Source organism: Dioscorea cayenensis, chromosome 14, assembly GCF_009730915.1.
Source record: "Dioscorea cayenensis subsp. rotundata cultivar TDr96_F1 chromosome 14, TDr96_F1_v2_PseudoChromosome.rev07_lg8_w22 25.fasta, whole genome shotgun sequence".
In the NCBI taxonomy this organism is placed as follows: Eukaryota; Viridiplantae; Streptophyta; class Magnoliopsida; order Dioscoreales; family Dioscoreaceae; genus Dioscorea; species Dioscorea cayenensis.
This window is the reverse complement of record NC_052484.1, coordinates 4,665,256-4,679,615: the sequence shown is the minus strand read 5'-3', so window position 1 is coordinate 4,679,615 and position 14,360 is coordinate 4,665,256. Positions and strand designations below refer to the sequence as shown.

Sequence of the window (14,360 nt, the reverse complement as noted above, 5' to 3'; positions counted from 1 at the left end):
ATTTGTTAAAATATAAAAAGTTATAAGATTACCACGGTAATCCAAGATAGACACCAAATTTGGTGGTAATAAGATTACCACTTTCTTGGTAATATTTATAAGTTGGTAATGTGATATTATCATACAGATTACCACTGATACAATGCCAAACATGGTAATATTTTCATATTACCACGTAACACATGGTAATCCTTCTACATTACCCCGAACCAAACGGCCCCTAAGGGCAGTCGCGAGAAGTAGAACGGTAAGGCTTACGGTCCAGCGTTTATAATCATAAGAGAGGGACCATAATTGAAAGATGAAATACTATTTTCCAAATAAAAGATAATTTATAAAAAAATTAATAGGGGAGAAATCTGATTCACAAGAACCAATTATTAGTTTTCCCATTTACTTTATCTCATTTTTTTAAAAAAAAAATTTCAATAAATTACTTTTAGCATATACAGCCATTCATGGCTCAAATACTTGCGATCTATGCCTGCAATTATAAGTAATTGTTGATTGTTACAAGCAGAATACAAGGGGAAAAAACATATCCCAAATTCTTTATTTTTTTTTTTACATTTATAAAAAAAAAACAAAAATTGTTGAGTCCTCAATTTTAACAAATTACAAAAATTAATATGTAATTCACCTAATTTTTATAAAAATTGAAATTTTTGTTTGTAATTTCCGATCTTTAAAAGAAGAAAAAAATAACATTAAATAATCTTGCACTTCTTGTGGAATCCATGTCATTCCTAATATAAAAGAATCTCCATCTTCAATATCGACATGTAGGAGTATCAAATTTAAATGATGATTATTATGTAATAAAAGAATTACACACAACGAACAAGCAAGATCGCATCATATATATATAGAAAAAAATGCAAAAACAAAAAAAGTGATGCTCGATTATTTTCATGCCAGCGATTTAGACAACATATAGCATACATTCCAATTATGTTTTTCTTCAAATCCAAAGTTTTGGAATAAGATAGAGATTCTTCTTCATTCTCACTGTCAATCCAGGAGATTCACTCATGTCTAATTCTTCAGTAACCATACCATTAGGCACTCTCCAATCAAACCTATATATAAGGTTTGCTAATGCAAGTTCAATTGTGGAGACTGCAAACTGCATTCCTGGACACACTCTTCTTCCTGAACCAAAAGGAATGTACTCAAAGTCTTGACCTTTATAATCTATGGAATTGTTAATAAACCTCTCAGCTTTAAAGGTTTCTGATGACTCCCAAACCTTAGAATCCCTTGCAATGGACCAATAGTTAACGACAACTCTTGTTTTTCTTGGTATTTCATAGTGTTCTATTTGGCAATTATCCATGGACTCTCTTGGTACCAGTAATGGAGCTGGAGGATGGAGACGTAGCACCTCTTTAATAACAGCTTTGAGGTAACTCATTTCTCTTATATCCTCTTCTTTAATTATCATTGATTTATCTTTGGATTTTGCTCTAACTTCATTTTGTAGCTTCTTCATCACTTGTGGATTCTTGATTAGTTCTGCCATGCTCCATTCCAAGACAATATATGTTGTATCGGTTCCAGCAGCAAACAAATCCTGTTTACATGAAAAATAGTGAAGGTTTACTAATCACATATGCGTGTATATATTTTCATGTCACTGCTTGTATATAGTAAAAATTACCACTAGGAGAGCTTTGATATGCCCATCAGTGATGGTGATTTCCATGTTGGGGTCCTTCTGAAGGGATAGCAGGATGTCCACGAAATCATCATCTTTGACTATTTCTTCATTTCCGATTGCATGTTCCTGGATTATCTGATTGAGGACGGCATCCCACTTGCTAGAATTTCTTTTAGCCCTCTCATCCAAACCAAGGATTGAACTTAGCCATCCAAGTGAAGGGAAATAATCCTCCAAATTGAAGCCACTTAGCAAAACACTGTTCTCCTCTATCATCTCATGAAACATCTTGTTCCGATCTTCTAGATTTGTTGAAGCCTTTCCCAGTATGGCTCTGCAAAGCATATCATTAGAGAAGAAGTACAACACTTGGCTCATGTTCAATGGTTCTGATGGAGTAGTAGAAGCTTGAGACATAATCTTATCCAACAAATGAACCACCACCTCCTCCCTTGCAGCTTGAAATAATTGCACCCTTCTCGTGCTGAAGAGATTGGTTGCACATATCTTTCTCATCTGCCTCCAGTGCTCACCATATGGTGAGAAAGCCATGTCCAAGCTTCCATAAAGCAAAATTTCAGCAGCTCTGAGAGTTGGTCTGCTTGCAAAAACGAGATCATGAGTTTTCAAGATCTCCTTAGCCATTTGAGAAGATGAAACCACGAGAGTTGGAACTTGACCAAGTTGTAGAAGCATGAGAGGACCATGCTTCTTTGAGAGATTGTGAAGGGATTGGTGAGGTAGCAAGCCAAGTTGATGGAGGTTTCCAATGAAAGGCAGCTTCCATGGAGATGGTGGTAGGTTAACTGATCTCTTATTAGAGAAGAGTACTAGTTTGATGCTAAGTAGGAGCAGAGTCAGAGGAAGAACGCATAGAAGGAAGGCATTAATCATAGAGAGAGAAGATGGAGAGCCCATTTGCGCACACTTCCTTCTTAACTACTGATCAATCTTTTTAATAGGCAGGGACGCAACACCAAGACTAAAGAACATGTGTGTGTGTACATGTGACTCCAAAATTATTGAATAATGAGGGAGAATGGAAGGCAAGTAAGGGAAGCATTTAGAGATTATCATCCTTCTTTTAATTTATGGTATTCCAACAAGACCAAACTAAATATTTTGTAATTTAAAAATTAAATTCATGAAATAATGATTAGCTCAGCAATCAATATTAATTTATATATTGTAGAGATATGCAAAAATAAATATAAAATTAAGCAAGTTAGGCATGCAAATGAACTCGTTGATAAGGAAAAAATTTTATATAAATTGATCCATTTTTTTAGTTAATTAATATTATTTAAAATTAAATATCTTAAACTTTAAAATGTTTGCAAAAAATGATCAATATTAATATCAATATTTTTAATAATAAATATTAAATATATTTATTTAAACAATTTAAAAATTCAATGCCGTGGTTTGAAATACTACATCAACCACAACATAAAATGAAGTCAATTATAGTTTTCAATGAAATATATTACTAATAATGTCAATGCTGTGGTTTGAAAAATGACACAATTTTGTCTTATAGAACCTTTCTTTCCTCACAAAAGGACATGTATTTTTTTAAAAAAAATTTTGATAATGCCATTATTGATGGAAAATGATGATAGCATATTCCACCATACCACAGTTACCTTTATTAAATGCTTATAAAATATTTTTAGAGATAATATGCATGCTTTGTTGGAAAAACATTGATTCTGATACATTAGTAACACTAGTCAAATTCAATTAATGAATAGTCAAAACGTCAAAGTTTGGAATTAGAGACGTGATAAGTACTACTCTAAGCAGGTTTGGCTGCCCTGGCCATGCAAGATTATATTTTTATTTTTTTATTTTTTTTTTTTTTGCAGTCGTTAAAGTATAAGCAACCTAGTGTTGAATGCTTCCCATGTAGCACCACCAGTATGTAGAAAAGTCCAAGTGTAGTAAGAGAAATAGATGAGAAAATAATGGGGAAGAGATCGACAAACAACATATTGAAAAGCTACCGAGGGCCAACACTTACGCCATCCCCCGCCCAACCTATTTGGTAATGTCATGCCCGTGTGTGCTAGAGGATATACTTGCTCAATAAAGCCCACGAGAGAATTTAAAGGTATTAAGAATTAAAAAGATATATATATATATATATATATATATATATATATATATATGTGCACATTAGACAAATGATGGGGACTAATGTCAGCTCTTAAAGTTAAGTGCACGTGTTGATCAAGGAGTAAAGTGCATGTGCAATGAGTGCAAGGTTATCAATCTCACGAGAAACTAGAAAATACTAATACTAATGACAGTTTTGTTATCTAACTTACGATAAAGGTCAGTAAATCAAATCGAATCAAAACAAAAAAGCAAAATTCAACTAACGGCGGAAGTTGATGAGTGTTCAACATTCATATACTTTGTATCACTTTGTACATTCATTCAGCATGAATTAAAGTCATTTTGTGGAATTTAATGTTAAATATAGTGTGTTTCACATTCTTCTGCTTAGTGCAGTATTTTAGAACGGGGGAGAGATAAAAGAAGCATTTCAGACCTAAAATGATGAAGTTGGAGCTCTCTCGACATCATTTGAATAAGGATAAGGCAAACTAGGTGGTTTGCGAGTAGCTTACGCCCAACCTTACGGCCGTAAATCAATTCCAGAGGACCTTTTAGGCATGCTTATGCCTATAAGGGGGATTCAGAGTCAAATCAGAGAATCTTATGGGCAAGGCTTACACCTGTAAAGATACCCGTAACTACCATTCAGAGGAGTTTATGACAATAGCATACGCCCCTAAGAGCAGTCACAAGAAGCAACATAGTGAAGTTTATAGTCCAGCGTTTATGGCCCTAAGCTGGACAGTAACACAAATAGAAGATTATACAGACATGACATACGGTCATAAGTAGTCCCGTAAGGCTCGTGACTATCTTATGTAGCTCCCTTACTGCCACATCCTTATACCCGTAAGCAGTCTGGTATAAATAGAACTGATGAGGATTTTTAGGGCATTCTTGATCTTTCTTTTGGATTTTTTTTAGGTAAAGTTAGGAAAAATAAGAGACGAATCTCCAGCACTTAAGGGATGATTTGAAGGGGGGTTCGGATCAACATTCAAGGGGAAAAAGATTGTAGCTGTTAAGTTTACCTTGGTGGCGTGCGTGGAAGCTTTTCTAGGGGTTTTCGGTAATTCTTCATCAGTAACATTGAGAAAGGGGTTTTTATGGCTTTCATATTTCCTCCTAATATTTGTATCTTGGATGCTTGCCATCCATTAATAGAGGGCTAATTTGTAGATGTTTGGGCATAGTTGAACTTTAGGGTTTATATCTTTGACATTGGTTGTTGGATCTTTGATGCTTTTATTGGTTTCTTAATTACAATCATTGCTATTTGAATCTAATTGTGTGTTTGAATGCTTGGTTGCTATCGAGGCAAAAGCCCTAATTATCATGTTTGGTATGCTACATGATGAAAATAAATTTACACCTGGCATAGACTTGCCACAATTCGAGATGATAGTAAGTACATCTCTGGTTAGGGTACTTTGGATGCTTTGTCTCACACCATCTTTCCAAGTGGGTTGGTTATAATCTCCATGCTCTTTGCAATCATGTGGAGTGGATTTTAGGAGAAATCACATCTCTACTCTGTATTCGGATTAGGGATAATCTCTCTCTACGGGGGAGATTATCTACTTAAGAGATTATCATTAGCTCACAGTAAGGTTTTATAGAGTGTTAATGCGATTGTGTGGATGTCTATATCAGATTTGCACCTATTTAGTTACTCTTCTCCTGAGAAATTGGGGTTTAGTATAATTCTAAAAACTTTTCTGTTCAAATAGGATTGCATGCTTAAACAACCTTTATCCTGTACTTTATAACCCTAGAGGGATTTTATGCTTGGATGTCGCTTTCTTCCTTGACTTCTCTCCTATTATTTCCATATTTTCTTATATTTTCTTGCTTTTGTTCACACACACAACGTTTGATCACTTAGGCTATTTTTTAGGTTTAGGGTTATTGCTACTATTCACTTTCTTCCTTGTGGACCGACACTCATGCTTTATGCATACTTTATTACGCGATCGGCATGTACACTTGTGTCCCTATCAGAAGCAAATAAGAGGTAATCATGCATGAGAAAGATATGTTCAGGCATAGACTTCCCCTAGAGTTTAAATAAAGCTCTAGACAAGGTTGTACAAGTTTGATGAAAATCACTTGAATCAAGAGAGTTGAAGAGTATATTTGATAAGGGCGTAAGTGTATATGCCGATCACATAATAAAGTGTGTGTAACGCAGAGTGTCGGTCCACAGGCAAAGAGGTGATTACTAGTAATAACTCTACAACCGAAAAATAGCCTAAAAGATTATGTGATGTGTGTGAGAACAAAAGCAAGTGAAAGCAAGAAAATACGGGAAGTAATAGGAGAGAAATCAAGGAAGAAAGCGATGTTCGGGCATAGTATCCCTCTAGGGTTATGAGGTATGGGACAATTATTGTCTAAACATGCAATACTATTTGACCCGAAAAGTTTTTAGAAATATGCAAAACCCCAATTTCTCAAGTGAAGTGTAAGTGAATAGGTGCAGAGCTGATACAAACATTCACACAATCGCATTAACACTCTATGAAACTTTATTGTGGAATAATGACAATCTCTTAAGTAGATAATCTCCTCCAAAGTGAGAGATTATCCCTCATCCGAATATTAAGTAGAAATGTGATTTCTCCTAAAATCCGCTCCACATGATTATAAAGAGCATGGAAATCATCATCCACTTGGAAGGATTATGGGAGATAAAGTCTCCTTGATACCCTAACCAGAGATGTACCCACTACCCTCTCGATTTACGGCAAGTTTTTGCTAGATGGGAATTTCTTCTCGTCACTTATGAATAGAAGGTATGATAGTAGGCCTTTTGCTTTGTTAGCAATCAAGCATTCAATCACACAATTAGACTTAAATAGAAATGGTTTGCGAATAAAAAAATTATTAAGCATCAAAGATCCAACAACCAAAGTCAAAGATATAAACCCTTGAGTTTAACTATACCCAAACATCTACAAATTAGACCTCCATTAATGGAGGGCAAACATTCAAGGTACAAACAATGAAGGAAAGCATGAGAGCCATGAAAACCCCCTTGTCAATTTTGTTAATGAAGAATCACCAGTGAAGCCCTAGGTAAGCTTCCACACACTCGGCCAAGATGAGCATAACAGCTACAATCTTCAATCCTCTTAAATGTGAAGGAGATTCACCCAACTTCACCTCCAAGAATCGCCTCCCCCACAAAAAAGTAGAAGAATAGAATAGAAGATGCTCTAAAAATCCTCTTAAGTTTATTTATATCCAACGACTTACGGCGGTAAGCCTTGTTTGTAAGGTTTTTGCCTGCGTTGCGGTCCAGCTTATAGCCATAAGCGCTAGACCGTAAGCTTCACTGTTTGTTCCTTGTGACCGCTCTTACCTGCATATGCTATGATCGTAAGCTCCTCTGGATGGTCCTTACGGGCATCCTTACCGGCATAAGCTTTACCCGTAAGATCCTTTGACTTGGTATAAGCATGCCTATAACATCTTCTAGAATTGACTTACGGCCATAAAGATGACTGTAAGCTGCCCGTAAGCCACCCAGTTCACCCTATCCTTGTTCTAATGATGCCGAGAGAGTTCCAATTTCATCGTTTAAAGTCTGAAATGCTTCTTTTGGCTCTCTCTCACCTTTAAGCATTGCCCTAAGCCTGTTAATGCACAACACACTATATTTAGCAACGAAGTTCACAATATAGTTCTAATTATATGCCAATTGAGTATACAAATTGATATAGAATACATGAACATTGTACACTCATCAATATTACTTCCTTTTTCAAGGAGAGTAATAACTAGTCCTATGACCGCAATACACTCAATGAACTCTTTTTAGAGAAAAACATGATTTCAGTGAATAGTCAATTCTTTTCTTGAAGCAATTGATCCGAATCCAATAGTATAAAGCAAGTTCAAAATCTCTTATGAACACTAGCTTCCTACGATTACATTAATGAAAGGAACCCTAATGTCAAGTTACTCAAAAGAAATACATGGAGGGACAATCTCAATCCCAAAGTGATGTATTTCTAGGCGGACTCATGTTTCCCTTCAATTGTGGCATGCCTATATATGGTAGATCACAAACACGGTGGATCTCTCCATCGCCATACTCATACATCAAACAATAAACTCTTGGTTTTCTCTAAGATAAAGTTCAAGACAGTAACAATGCACAATTGAAGTCAAAAGGACAATATTGAAGTATAAAAGTCGATGAAAGATTGAATGTCTACAACCAATGTCTCAAAATGATTAAACCCTAGGTTCTATCTATTCACAAACACCATGAAAGTTTGGTTTCCCATTAATGGAGAATAATTATACAAACCAAGAGAAGAAATAAGAACAATGAAAAATATTAAAACTCCCTCAAGCTTCTCCGTCCTAGATTGATGATAAACCACCATAAATCTTCCACAAACTCCACTGAGAACATTCCTTGACGGCTACCTCGATGTCCTAGATCATTGGTGAAACTCCAAAACTTCCCTAGATTATTGGAGGAGAACCTTTAAATTTCTCCCCTGCTTTTCCCTTTGCTTAGCAGCTAAAAGATGCTAAAAAAATCCTCAGTAAATTCTTCTATATCTAATCCCTTATGAGCTATTTACGGGTGTAAAAAGGAGGCCATAATAGCCTGGAGATAAAAGGTTGCATCCCTTAAGGGCATCTTATGGCTATAAAGTCTTCTGCCTGGGTATTACAGTCTAGCTTACGGTCGTAAGTACTAGGTTGTAATCTTCTCAGTTCATAAATCTTGCCCATATAATCTTTTGTCTAACCCTTATGCCTTGGCTTATAGGCATAAGCCTTGCTTGTAAGCCCTTATGTCTGGCCTTTATGGTCATACTTACGAGCATAAGCATGCCTGCAAACTTTTTTATCTAACACATATAGCCATAAGTGTAATTTTAAGGAGGTCATAAGTTGTCTTGGTTAGCTTGTTCTCCTGTTCTCATACAGAGGAAGTTTCTTCTTTGTCAATTTGCTCCAGAATTGTTTCTCTTAGCTCTCTCATGCTCATTGTGCTTTACCAGTGCCCTAAAATTAATAAAACAAAATGTTGAGTACTATTTTCCAACTAAAACATTTAATATATGTTAATTGAGTGTTGAAAATAATACAAAATACATGTACACATAAGCACTTATCAACAAATCTCAATATCTAAATTTGGGACTCAACTTCTCAAGTGTGAAAGACAATATTTTTGTTTAATTATACAAAATGCTAGGTCAAGCCTAGATATAACATGCTAGTTCATTTTAATTTTGTGAAAGAGAGAATTTAACCTTATATATATATATATACTAGCTATTTTCATATAGAAAATATGTACGGATGTTAATCAATCTCTTGCTTTGTTTAGTTTACTATACATTCCCTTCTTTTTCATTGCACATAATATCTTTTACATCTGTTTTCAAACCTTTTGATTGATATGTCAAAATTAGCATCTACCTAGTTTCCTAAAAGCCTCTGATACTATAAAGATGCTGCTCTTAGTGTTTGATAAGCACATGAAATTCTTGGGTTAGGTATTATAAATCTATGCACATTGCATGTCTTCTTGAATGATTTTCTTTATTTTAGTATTACATTGAATATTTTGTGCTTAATATGTAGGTTAATAGGCTTTTGGAAAATAAGAAGCAAAATTGATGCAATTATGAGCAGAAAGAATTTAAAAGAACAATTACAAAGAAAAGCATGGTCTAAGTACGAGCTTGTTTAAAGCATGTGGAACACTGGATAGAATAATTCAAAAAGTACAACACTCTATGCAGTTCTAGTGCCCAAGACCATGTGGACCTCTAGATGTAAAATTTTTATGCAGAATTAAGCACAAGGGCCACCAGCAATCATCACGGGTCCAACACACTTGAAGCATGGTCGTGTACTAGCCATACCTACAATTTAAAACTCAAAAAGGTAGACTTTATTAGGGATCTTTTGATGAAATATTAGGAGGACAACTAAGGTTATTATCGGTGGCTGAAAATAGCTAATTCAAGATAAGTTGATGGCATTCCTTTGACCCATCAATTTAAGAATGATAGCATTATCTTCTCCAATCCGGGAGTTTTCATTTTCATCCATTTGGAGAGAAGTTTGAGAGGGGTTTTTCATTATGTTTTCAATCTTTTCTCTTGTGTAGAGTCTTTAGCCACTGTTTAGCCTTCCCTCTAAATGAGAATGGAATGAACATAAGATGAATTTCATCATTGGAGACTCCATTGATCTTGAAAATGTAACAAACCTCCAAAAAAATTGGCTATGTGCCTTTTGGCGCCTTCGTCTTATAATTGATCAAATTGAACTGTTTGTCCATTGTGATAACTTTGGGTTTTATCTCAAACTTGTTTGTCAGGATTGCGGGACTGATAATATTGAACTCAATACCCATAAGTTAAGAAAACTATCTAAAATTAAGACTTTGCTTCCAAGATTCTCAAATGCAATCTTATTGATCAAGATAATGAGAATGTTTCTTAGATGAGATTTCCCTTGGTTGTTCAAGATGATAACTTATATTTATGGATTTTTGAACATAATTCACAATGATCATTGGACCATGGAGGTTCTTTACATAGAATAGCCCTTATGTCTAAGTGACTACCCCTAAACAAGGTGGAGCAAGTATTTCGCACATTCTTCCATTGAACGCATTTCCATTTTATGAGCCACACTACTAAGTCACCCTAGTCTAGAAAGGTCTTATCATTCTAACCATGAGAAATGAGTTCAAACTCTTTCAATTGTGGGATATCATTCACATACTCCGGCTCTCGCTAACTAATTGAGCATATGATCAATCATAGGCTTGAGCTCTGCCTAACTAAACCTATGCTCACAAATTTGAGCTCTCGCTAACTAAATTTATAGATTAAGTATCGCCACAATTAAATTTCAATACCAACATAAATTAGATCAATATAAAATAAATCAAGAAAACAATTACAACCAAGTTTCATAAAATCCAAGCACTAAGAAGGGGTCTAGCTACACATGGATTAGAATATCATACAAAGCATGTTCAAAATGCTCAATAATAAGAGTTTCATGAAGAACTCTCTTAAATTCCTAGAACGAGGTTGAAAACTGGCTTTCAACTCTAGACTCTTCAATGCTTGATACTCCTCTTTGAATCTTCTCTTAATTTTCAATCTAATCCTCAAACTGATAAGAGAGGGCTCTGAAATTGTCTCCTAGAAATGTTCTTTAAGATAGACCATAACATCAAGATAAAAGACCTTACAAGAGAATCTTACAGCCGTAAGATGCCCATAAGGCACATGACTATTCATCTCCAACTCCTTACGACCTCATTCTTACACTAGTAAGCTACTCATAATGGGTTAGGTATAAAACATTGTACTAAAAGTTTTGGGGGAACCTTTTGGTGGCCAAACAAAGGGGATAGAGGAGAAAGAGTTCCGAGGGTTTCTTTGGCAATCCAATCACTTAAAGAGCTTTATCCATGAAGAGTCAGCCTGCTTGTGGACTTCACACCATAAATAACCCGGAAGAACCCTTCCCATGGACAACCACTCTATCTGAAAGGATGTTTCGTGAACCTCCTTCCTTATCTTGAGAATCAATCAGCCGTAATCACGCAACAAGTTAAATTATTTTTTCTTGCCCAAGCCGAAATGCTCGCATAATTGCCTGAATGCAGAGGATTCTCCAAAGTGTGGATGATGGGAAGCAATTATGCGAGCTTTTCGACTTGGGTAAGAAAAGAAAGTTTTTCACGTATTACGTGATTGCGGAGGATTCTCTAGAGGAGGGAGGTCGAAACATCCTTTAAGACGGGGTTGATATTTATCACTTGAGACTTTTTTGTTACCGCTTTAAGAACATTACGTCGCTGTACAACTATGTCGCTCGTGTTTAACTACCAAGATCTTCGCTAAGTCCCGACCATGACACATTGATTAATAGTCGTTTTCATGAATGTGTTTGTTTAACCTTTTTTTTAATGTTGTATGTTGTGCAGGTTCAAGTTGATGCGCATGTTATGCAACCGCTGTGAGCATTCGAATGTACAGACACTTGTTTCGGTATACGAGGGTCGAGTCGTGAGTGTCCAAAGTCCTTATAAATGTTGTAAATGTTGTAAATGTAAAATGTTTTTGTAAATGTTTTGTAAATGTTGTAAACGAATGTTTTATTTGAATGTGAACTTCGAAATTTAAACAGAGACCTAGTAAAAAAACAATGTGGGAAACAAAAGAACGTCATTGTAAAACAATAGAAAAAGTTAAACAATACGATGCATACTCTTTTAAACAATGACAACGGTGTTTAAGAAAATACGTAAAGATGTTTAATCAGTGACTAGGAGGTACCCATCTTCAACGCGATGTCAGTGAAAGCATTCAATTTAAACAATAACAAATATTTTAAACAGTTAAGTCACTATATTTAAACGTTTTACGTATTATTTACATGATATAGACTTTATTTAAATCGGTAATCATTATGTTAAACACTATGTGTATCTGTTTAAACATAAAAAACTTGACGGTTAAACAGATACTCATGTCGAGCGATGACAATACGTCTTCATCGCGACAGTGGCATATATTTTTCCTTTTTTGCCCTTCTGATGGAGAGAAAAATACCACCCAATCACATCACGTCTAGTCTAACCTCTATGCACTTTTTGGTCTTCATCGCGACAGTGATATATATATATGCACCTTTTCTTGTTTGCCTATCTGACTGTTGTTTGTTGTTTACATCTTCTTCTTCTTCTTCTTCTTCTTCTTCTTCGGCTTATTTTTGTTCTTCATTTCATTTGAATTGTACGATTTGGTTTTTCGGGCGATATATTATGGAGAGTTTTTTTGTGGTATTGCTAGATTCAACGGGAGGGAAGAGTGCTAATGTTCACGGCTCGACTTCTTGGGAGTTGGTGTTAGTCGAGATATGTGAGCGATGGGGTCTCAAGTTTCTCTTGTCGTGGTTAAGTTCATCACACCGGATGGATATAAAACGGTTTGCCCAATAGAAAAACGATGTTGACTTCCAGCGGATGTGTCACGTGCACTCCATCTTCAAATGTGCTGTAGTTGATCTTGTCGTCGAGACAGAAAATGTGCGATTGCCAAATCCTAATGAAAATGAGTTTTACTCGTTGTAAGTTCCTTCTCTTTTAATTGTTCCATTTGTCTGGGGCCATTAGTGTTTAAATATGTCCGTCACTGCTTAAGTATTTAAGTTAACGTTTAAATATTGTCATTATCACTTAAACATTATATTCTCCGCTTAACATATTGATCTTTTCATTTGATCAAGTGTTGGCAGGGAATTCGGGATTCTCGCGAGTGCTCCCATTCATCCCCATGGTGACCCTGACGGTGTGGGATGTCTTCCTTCCTCGTCAGATCATTCTGAAGGGCTGTCGTTGGATATTGGACAACGTTTTGACGGTGTCGAAGATTTCAGGGAAACATTGTGTATTGATGGGCAACTTTCCATATTTAAACAGAGACATTGTTATTTTAAACGGATACACTGTAATTTGAAATATTTCAACTGATGTTTAAACGATATATAGTATATTTAAACAATGAAAGTGAAATGTACACAATTAGAACGTAAATTAAACAATAAAATGAAACTGAATGGAATTTAACCTGCTTTACAATTCAAAACAAACAAAATTTACATTAAGATATACAAGTCATGCTCTTCGAACACGAAAACAATGAATTGAATTTGTCCAGATTTACATTCGAAAACAAAATTGACATTCAGATATACAGGACATGTTCTTCAAAAACAAAATTTAACCCGCTTGTGACGACCCCCTTTGTCATGGACGCCGTACGCCTCCCTCCTTAAGTATGCGGGTAACATATCTTAATCTGAGGTAAGGAACGTCTGTCTGCGGTAGCCGTAACTTCTCACCCCCAAAGTAATTGCTCGATAAACCGCGATGACGTGACGGGCGCAATCGACGCTTCCTTGTTTTTTTGGCGTGGGGTTTCTATGTCGTGCACGAGTGGGTACTTTGCCGTCGCCGACTCGCAGAACTCCATATCGACACAAATGTCGAATAGATTCCGCTGTCGAGATATGCAAGTCGAGATTAGAATACCGATTTAAATACCACGGATATTAATCGGACATAATTAAAAGAACTTACCATGTCCAACGCGTCCTTATCGTAGCCTCGGACATGAAGAATAATGCCTCGTATTCTTGTTTATCATTGTCCGGGACGACGACATGGAAGTGGCCATTCATGATTATCGGGAGGATGACAATTTGAACTTCATGCAGTTTGCGCACAGCATCCCCGATCATAGCCATAATTGTGTCATGTGCGTCATCCTGCTTTGACATAAACAAGCAAGCGGGTCCGGTGATGGGAGGCGCTTCTTGTAAGGATATGGCTCTTTGCTCAGCGACTTTTTGTATTATGCATACGAAAGCGTCCCATCACATCATCGCTGACCATCTCCTTCCCCTCAAGCAGCGTGTATAATTTGTCGCGTGTGATGTCGACAGCGTCATTCTTCCACACGGCAGTCTTGAGGTTAAACGATAATGAATATAATAAGACCATATTATA

At 36.0% G+C, this 14,360-nt stretch overlaps 1 protein-coding gene across 1 annotated transcript; it reads right to left on the bottom strand.

Moving 5' to 3' along the window:
- Positions 1-876: 876 nt before the first annotated feature.
- On the bottom strand, positions 877-2,766 carry LOC120275379 (cytochrome P450 71A1-like). Its single transcript, XM_039281929.1, has 2 exons — positions 1,661-2,766; positions 877-1,573 (listed from the first exon to the last, which is right to left on the bottom strand). Exons 1-2 carry the CDS (start codon positions 2,576-2,578, stop codon positions 962-964), a joined length of 1,530 nt encoding a protein of 509 aa, XP_039137863.1. The 5' UTR covers positions 2,579-2,766; the 3' UTR covers positions 877-961.
- Between the last annotated feature and the right edge of the window lie 11,594 nt (positions 2,767-14,360).